This window comes from Octopus bimaculoides, chromosome 9, assembly GCF_001194135.2.
Source record: "Octopus bimaculoides isolate UCB-OBI-ISO-001 chromosome 9, ASM119413v2, whole genome shotgun sequence".
Classification (NCBI taxonomy): domain Eukaryota; kingdom Metazoa; phylum Mollusca; class Cephalopoda; order Octopoda; family Octopodidae; genus Octopus; species Octopus bimaculoides.
Window position 1 is genome coordinate 17,486,913 of NC_068989.1, and position 9,309 is coordinate 17,496,221.

The 9,309-nt window shown below is 36.7% G+C and overlaps 1 protein-coding gene across 3 annotated transcripts in view; it reads left to right on the top strand.

The window, feature by feature from the left end:
- The window catches only part of LOC106872608 (kinesin-like protein KIF28P), an 85,742-nt gene that overhangs the window by 28,231 nt on the left and 48,202 nt on the right, over window positions 1–9,309 (top strand). For all 3 annotated transcript variants that reach the window (XM_014919644.2, XM_014919646.2, XM_014919647.2), the window contains 2 exons: window positions 1,910–2,040; window positions 2,915–2,985. In XM_014919644.2, the coding sequence (XP_014775130.1) occupies window positions 1,910–2,040; window positions 2,915–2,985 (202 nt within the window). The remainder of the gene's footprint in view (window positions 1–1,909; window positions 2,041–2,914; window positions 2,986–9,309) is intronic.

Consider the following 9,309-nt stretch of genomic DNA (forward strand, 5'->3'; position numbering starts at 1 on the left):
CTCTACAATGCCATTCTAGAAATAAACAATCCATCATTTAAATCTCAAAGGTAAAGCCTGAAATATAAAGGGGTCTGCAAGTCAAAAAGTTTGAAAACCCCTGATCTAGATGACTTAATAAGCAATGTAGAGAGTTGTAGCAAAAACAATAAAACAAATAAGGATGAGGAGGAAAATAGATCAGGGAAATATTACCTCTACTAGCAACAAATAACTTCTCTCTCTGACTAAAGTGCTGATTATATGACATTTATATGTGAAATTCGATATTGAATAGTGGTGAAATATGGTTTTGAATGGCTGGAAAGGAAGAAAATAAGCCTGCTTTTCTGGATGTGTAATAACAGTGTGCATGAAAGGCAGAAATAGGTAGGGTGAGACAAAATTAGGGATCAGAAATATCAAGTGTGCTGTGCAAAAGAGAAGATAACTGTTGTTAGTCATATGATTTCTATATAGGATGACAGTTGGTTGAATAAATGGGATCTTTCTGATTTGGCGGACACCATTTGTTTTCTAACGAAACACTTTTAAACTTGGGATACTGGTAGAATGTGTCATATAAAACATCTTTTTCTCTTAGCCTTGTTAAGAAAAGTTTCTATATTACAAGTTATTGCATGTTAAAAGTTGTCATATTTCGGTAATTTCAACCAATCACTGACGTCTATTGAGGTGAGAACAATTACTGCTGTGGTTTGTCAACAAGACGTTCTGGCGGTGTAATGAGACCTTTTCCGTTGAATGAAATTACTGCCGTTGTTTGTCAACAACAACTATCGGCGGTATCGTTATTTATGACATCGTTCATGCGTTTGTACTGGTTTTAGCTTTAGAGTTTTAGGGTTAGGGTTTGGGTTTTAGAGTTAGTGTTAGGGTTGGTGCTTAATTCAAAAGGATTACCAGGGACTAATGATATATATACACCGCTACAAATTATTGTTGACAAAGAACAGCAGTAACTGTATTCAGCTGAATAGATGTCAGTGATTGGTTGAAATTACCGAAATACGACAGTTTTTAACATGAAATAACTTCGAATATAAAAATTTTTCTCTGTTCTATAAGACAAAATATACAAGTATATGAAGTTTTAAAGTGTTTCGGTAGAAAACACACTAAATAAAAACTAAATAAAAAAATGGTGTCCGCCAAATCAGAAAGATCCAATAAATGTCCAGTAGTTCAAATGGAAAGGGCCTAAGAAAGAGGAAAGTAAGGGGAGGTAATAAATGTCAAGGTTCTGTGTTGGGACAACCCTGTCAACCAATGCTTGGAAGAATAAAAGAATGATGATGATGGTGTTGATATTGGTGGAGGTAGCAATGGATAATTGTTATGAAGAAATTTGAAGAATTAGTCTAGATAAAAGATTTGATTCTAGTTTTGTAAATTCAAATCCTAAAATAATTATCTTAAAAAGATAGTATAGGCACAAGCGTGGCTGTGAGGTAAGAAACTTGCTTTCCAACCACATGATTCTGGGTTCAGTCTTGCTGCATGGCACCTTGGGCAAGTGTCTTCTACTGTAGCCTAGGGCTGACCAAAGCCTTGTGAGTGGGTTTGGTAGATGGAAACTGAAAGAAGCCTGTTGTATATGTGTGTCTGTGTTTGTCCCCCCCCCCCCACCACTTGACAACTGTTGTTGATGTGTTTATGTCCCTGTAACTTAGCAGTTCAGCAAAAAAGACTGAGAAAATAAGTACTAGGCTTACAAAGAATAAGTCCAAGGATTGCTTTTTTCAACTAAAAGATGGCGCCCCAGAATGGCCACAATAAAATAACTAAAACAAGTAAAAGAGTATTAACACACTATTAACTTTCACTAGTCTTTATTTGCTTTTCTCTTATTTAAAATAAAAAAGAAAATTTAATTCTGATATATTCTGCTATATGGTTTCTTTTCTAGTGAACGAGCTTCTAGTACAGGTGCAACAGGTGACAGACTTAAAGAAGGTGCTGCAATTAACAAGTCACTCTTTACTTTAGGTAACTGCATATCTGCCTTGGCCAAAAAGGCAAATGGAGGTAACACTAAAGGTAAACAATTAAATTATATTAATTTATCTGTAATAGATTAAATGTTTTGCTTTATCCATATTGGGGCAAGCGAAAGCGAAATTGTGATGGCACCTGTGCCCAGCGTCACCTTTCTGGCACTTGTGCCCGCGGCATGTGTAAGGAACTTCAAGCGAGATCATTGCCAGTGCCCCTGGACTGGCTCTTGTGCGGGTGGCACATAAAAATACACCATTTTGAGCATGGCCGTTGCCAGTACCGCCTGACTGGCCTTCGTGCGGGTGACACGTAAAAGCACCCACTACACTCTCTGAGTGGTTGGCGTTAGGAAAGGCATCCAGCTGTAGAAACTCTGCCAAATCATATTAGAGCCTGGTGTAACCATCTGGTTTCACCAGTCCTCAGTCAAATCGTCCAACCCATGCTAGCATGGAAAGCGGACGTTAAACGACGATGATGATGATGATGATACATGCTCTTCTACTTCTGCCAATCAGCTACCTTGGATTTAATAAAAGAAAGTCTATAATATTATATTATATAAAATAGCTCCTTCTTGAAAGGATTTCCTGAATTATTTGGGATGCACTAAAAAGGCATATAAATATAACTAATTTAGTTTCACTGTTTTAGTACACAAGACATTGCTAACTTGAAAAATGATGAGATTAGAATCACAGTTTTTAAAAAGGCAGCTTCTATGAATATTTTTTACAATGTAAGATAATTGCTGAGTGGCAGTCTGGGCTTTAAAAAAAAGATTGCTACCTTACATTTCAAAATATTTAACCAACACATTGTTGTTCACAAATTATAAGTGATTTTTAAATTACTTGCATTAAAGGAGAATGATTTTCTAATGGTTAATTATTAATTTATTTTTATTTTATTTTAGTTCCTTACATGGATTCTGTACTTACTAAATTACTGAAGAATGCTCTTGGAGGAAATAGCAAAACTATTATGGTATGAAACATACAAGTTGTTCATGTAGCATTATAAATTCTTCTTTACTTGGTTTTACATTATTCATTGGATAGGGACCATGGAGACAATGAGAGATCTATAGTAACAGTATCAAGTCAACAGGAAGTGATTCAGTGGAGAAGAAAAGAGAGAGATGATTTGGTAGCATAGAAAGGTGGGGCATTCAATATGAAATGGGAGTAGAGAATGGACAATGTTAAAAATGAAGGATGGAGCTCAAAACGGTTCCAAGTAATGAGAAAAGATAACAGGCATCACAGAAAAGATGATGAAATATGTAATCTTACCTGTATTTAACAACAGCGGCACTTAGGTTAGCAATAAAGAGATCAGTGATAAAGAAATTGGGAGTGGGGATGAAGAGGAAATTAGACAAGTTAAGGAAATTAGACAAGTAATTCAATTGTGTATATAGACATTATACTTCAAAAACTTCAGTTTCTCCCAAATAGGTGAGTCTTCTTGAACACCACATATCACCGATCATTCTGATCTTCTGAGGTTGGTGCCTGGGGTGGAGGTGGGATGGAGTAGAGATGCAGAGAAAGAGTGAAGACAGGAAATGGTGGGATAGGGCTAATTTTAAAATCACATGTGGTTATGTACATGTATATGTGAGTATGTGTGTGTGCACCTCCATTTCCCTGAATGTAAAAACTTGTGTAGACAGGAGCCACTTTAACTGATAGACACTTTCCCTGGACTCATATGTAATAGGAAAATATGTAATAGACAGCCCTTAAAGATACTTTTAGTTGTGTTCCTAGCATCAAGAAAATACTAGTAAAGAGGCCAAACAGAGGAAGGCTGTTCATGCAGAGGTAACACCACATGTCCACTTAACAACCATTGGAATACAGAAACCATTGCATATGAGGTTGAGATTAAAGGATCCCAGTGGAGTGATGGATGTGTAGGAATACACAAGCATGACCTTTACAATCAAATTCAGTAAAATAATGTGCAAGAGAGGCAAACTGTCACATCGCTAGCAAGACATATATGGATATTGAAAGAAAATGTTGCACATTATGACATTAAGTGGAGGATACTAGAAAAGTGTAAACTTTATTTTAACAGCAGTAGGAGACACAAGCTCTACTTGGCTGAGAAAAGGATCATGATAAAGAATTCTCTCCATCTGGGCACATACCTAAACTGCCCTCATGAGCACAAATGTGCTCTAGCAACCACACCATGAATATAAGTATTGAAGCAGCCCATTGGGTTTCTCCTTAACTAAAATCTGAGGAATTAATATAAGGTCGCGTCACCCAACTGTGATACATACACACACACACACATTCAATTATACATGTACACAACCACACATGATTTTAAAATTAATCATCTCCCACCAACCCCTATTCTCACTCTTCCACATCTCAAACACACCCTGCCCTCACTCCAGCCCTAAATCCACCCTACAAGTAAATATATTCCATACAGTAGTAACTCTTTTTGCTCCCAAAACAAGGGGTATAATTTCAATGAATTAAAATAGTTTTTTCTTCCAGGGGATTTGACCTGAGTGATTTCATTCACAATTTTTTACAACAGCTGTGGAAAGAGTCATGCCATACCTTTCCTTTCAGCCTTTTGTGATTGATGATTGCCAGGACTATCTAACTCTTGAACTCTTGATATAAAACTGATTGGAAAATTGGCTAATAGGAGAATATAATATTGTATCTTAATAATGCATTAAGATCTGAATTGTAAGATCTCTATCCTGATGATAGAGGCTCATCTTATCTGATGTTAATTGCATCCATATGGCTGCATGTTGTGATGAACTACATCTACCAACATTATTATGGATCTCTGAGCCCCCAGAAACAGCTGTTGGGCTTATAATACCTTTCTTTCACCCCGTTAATTTTCTCTGTGTATGTTGGACCTATTAATATAAATATCTATATATTTATACTTAAAAATTCATCATCTGAAAGTCTCCACCTTCTGCTTTCTCTTGTTTTGCATGTATACATATATACAGATTTTGTATTTCATGTCCCTCACAGCAAAGAACATAGGCATATGATTTTCTGGGTAGGGAACAGTAGGTATACTCCTTGCATGGGCTGTGACTGCTGAGGATATGTGTAGGCTTGTAAGAAATGAAGCTAGTATGCTCTGCTGGATGTGTAATGTCAGTGTGCATGCACAACAGAATGTAAGCATCCTGAGAGAAAAGTTGGACATAGGAAGCATCAGATGTGGTATGCAAGAGAGACAACTGCACTGGTATGGTCATGTGATGCATATGGATGAAGACTCTAGTGGTGGAGGGAACCTGTGGAAGAGGTAGACTCAGGAAGGCATGGGACGAGGTGGTGAAGCGTGATCTTTGAATGTTGGGCCTCACAGAGACAATGACAAGCAACTGAGACCTTTGGAGATATGGTGTACTTGAAAAGACCCGTCAAGCCAAGTGAGATCATAGTCATGGCCAATGCCAGTGTTGTGTAACTGTTCCATTAAAAGCAGCCTTCAGTGGTTGGGCAATATGCCTTGCTTGTGAAATCCTGTTGAACTGAGTGAAATCATATTCGTGGCCAATGTCAGTGCCAAACACCTGCGTTTAACTCCATTTATGTATGTAGATATATATATATATAGATATTAATATTTCTAAGTCTCTCTAAAGGAGACTACGGCGGCGGTACTGGATATTAATAGTTATCGCCAAGTCAACATGGCAGTCCAAAACATAGGACGAATGCTGCCATTGATTAGCTCCAAGAAGCCATCGCCTCTAGCTAGCTATGCGACACATGAACCTGTGTTCTTTATAAACTTCAAACAGGGGAGGTCAGCAGCTTCCCCTTGCTGGTTTGGCATCTGCAGACTAGTTTCGGGGTATTGCCCCTTGTCAATGCAGAGCAGCCAAACCCAGCAGGCGTCGCTACTGACCATCTGTACGAAGGTTATTTATCTAATTTCAGTGGAATACATCCACTGGTTTTCAGGAATAGAGATATTGATATTTCTAAGTCTCTCTAAAGGAGACTATGGCAGCAGTACTGGATATTAATAGCTATCGCCAAGTCAACATGGCAGTCCAAAACATAGGACGAATATATATATATATATATATATATATATATATATATATAGGTGAGTTAAGTTAGAGGTTATAACAACCATTTAAGGGATACTTGTATCTTATGAATCAACTGGTGTATTACCTATATTTGATCATAAGCATTGGTATTAATGCTCAGAAATAAAAGGTAATGGCAAGAATAAATGGAAGTTTATCAATATTTAAGGAAAACAGAAAATGGAGATAATATTGATGAATAACAATTAATTTACACCAATTATCATTTATTGATTAATTACAAAGAGACAGAATCTCAACTTACAGCTGTTTCTGTTAGCATGATTCCCAGGCCTAACCACCACAATAATAATAATAATAGTTATCATTGTAAGTAATTAATTATACCAATTTGAATTGTGGAATTTCATCAGAGCAAAAAAGTAAAGCAAAATAAAAGTAAAAAGAAAAAGAAAAAAGTGAGAAAACAGTGATAATCAATTTATGCTACATGCTGTCCCATTGGGAAGCTTTCGACTAACTGCATATATACACACACACACACACACACACACACATGGACGTACACATTTATGTGTGTATATATGTCTGTGTATGTGTGGAATGTGCAAGCAAGACATGCCTCCTAATCTGGCAAGGAGAACAGGAAGTTCAAATAAAAAAATAAAAAATGCAGTCTGTGTTGACCCAGTCAACCCAATCCAGTATAAAACAGGAATGTAAAATGACGATGCTGATGGCAATGATGATGATATAGACTGCTGAATTTGTTTATGTTAGATTTGACACTATAAATCAATAAATCTAACTTTACTTCAATAATAATCATTCAAAACTGGAAAGAGAAAATTTGTTAAAAATATGTAAAACCCAAAATGAAATTTAAAATGAAAAATCTGTCAGATGCTTTGCCTATCCTGATTAAATAAAAAATATTTGAGCCAGTTGGAATTTTTAACATCACCCAAATGGTTTCTGGTTTTATTTAAAAACTCACATATGTTTGTTTAGAATATTCATGTATTAGAGTCATTTGACTTAGGACAATTCCACTTTTGAAAAGCAGTGGAAATATCATCGTTGGATTTGTTGGTTGCAATGTTTTGTTTTTTTTCACAAATAAACTTATAGATTTTTTTTATGACACCTCCAGTATATTTTTAAAATACACTTGACATTTTTATGGCATGTAATTTTTCTTGCATATTTCTGGGTAGATTTTATTTTAGTTTTCAACAAATGTGAATTATTGAAATAGTTATTCCTTTTTTCTTTTATTCTTTTACTTGTTTCAGTCATTTAACTGCGGCCATGCTGGAGCACCGCCTTTAGTCGAGCAAATCGACCCCGGGACTTATTCTTTGTAAGCCTAGTACTTATTTTATCGGTCTCTTTCACCAAACCGCTAAGTTACAGGGACATAAACACACCAGCATCGGTTGTTAAGCAATGCTAGGGGGACAAACACAGACACACAAACACACATATACACACACATATATATATATATATATATACATATATACGACAGGCTTTTTTCAGTTTCCGTCTACCAAATCCACTCACAAGGCTTTGGTCGGCCCGAGGCTATAGTAGAAGACACTTGCCCAAGATGCCACGCAGTGGGACTGAACCCGGAACTATGTGGTTGGTAAGCAAGCTACTTACCACACAGCCACTCCTGTGCCTATAGTTATGTAGTTTATTATAATTTATTTTGATACCCAGTCAAATTACTTTTTTATGACAGTGATTTATTAAAATTACAATGATTTGTGCTGTTTTTACTAAATTACTTTGATGACTTTAGCTATCTTGTATTTGCTTTGCTGTTTTTGTTTATTTTAATCTTTCTGATTGGCATGACAATAAATAAATAAATAAAAACCAGTTTAATTTTATTTCCTCGGCAAATATTTTTCTCTATAATTATAAGATAAAACATTAATCCACATTTGTCAATCTACACATTCAGTTTAACTACAAAATTATATAATCAGGCAATTATTGCATATACACGTTGACACATGTATATGCACACAGCCATTATCTACTTGCAATCTAAACACTTCACATCAAATTTACTCTGTCACAATGAACATGGTTTGAAGCAATCTTGACTCCTTCATCTGAATAGTTATGCAAAGAAATGATCCTCTCTCTCACCTTTTTGGGTAAAATGCAGTTAAACCCCTGAGTCACTGTATATGCTAGGCCACACAATCATTTACAACTTCTCCCGGTGAGCAGACATTCAAATCAGTAACGATTGTGTCCAGTTGATAAATCTTCTTCTTCAGGGCCAAAAAATACTTTTGTTCCAAAGGGTTGTTGACTCCCTATAAAACTCAGGTGAAGCCCTCAATAGAATATAGCTTCTACATTTGGGATGATTTTATTGTTACACATATGAACATCCTATGCTACGTCCAAAGGAATGCTTTCTGACTGACTGAGAAATACACATTTGTCAATACAGTACAACCTTGGACTTGTAGACGTTACAACTACAGCTTCTACTTCTCTGATCTCGCTAGCTGTATACCCTTCTCATCAAACCCTACATGATATACACTGTGTTCCTCTCTCTGAGCTCCCCAAAGTAAATCACCCATTCAATATGTCTTCCTTGGAATAATCAACCCATTGAAATTCCTTTCTTGCTGATATTTTTCCTGCAGTCTTTACTGATATTTAAACTGAATCTCAAATTTCTCAGTCCCAGATGGCCTGCAAAAACCATCATCACAGTTTAACCTTTATAATTAAACCATTTCCAATAAATAAATAAATATGTGACTGTGTGGTTAGGAGCTTGCTTCCCAAACACATGGTTTTGGGTTCAGTCCTACGATGTGGCACTTTGGGCAAGTGTCTTCTACTGTAGCCTCGAGCTAACTAAAGCCTTGTGAGTGGATTTGGTAGAAGAAAACTGAAAGAAGCCTGTCATCTATATATATATATATCATCATCATCATCATCATCGTTTAACGTCCGCTTTCCATGCTAGCATGGGTTGGACGATTTGACTGAGGACTGGTGAAACCGGATGGCAACACCAGGCTCCAGTCTGATTTGGCAGAGTTTCTACAGCTGGATGCCCTTCCTAACGCCAACCACTCAGAGAGTGTAGTGGGTGCTTTTACGTGTCACCCGCACGAAAACGGCCACGCTCGAAATGGTGTCTTTTATGTGCCACCCGCACAAGCCAGTCCAGGGGCACTGGCAACGATCTC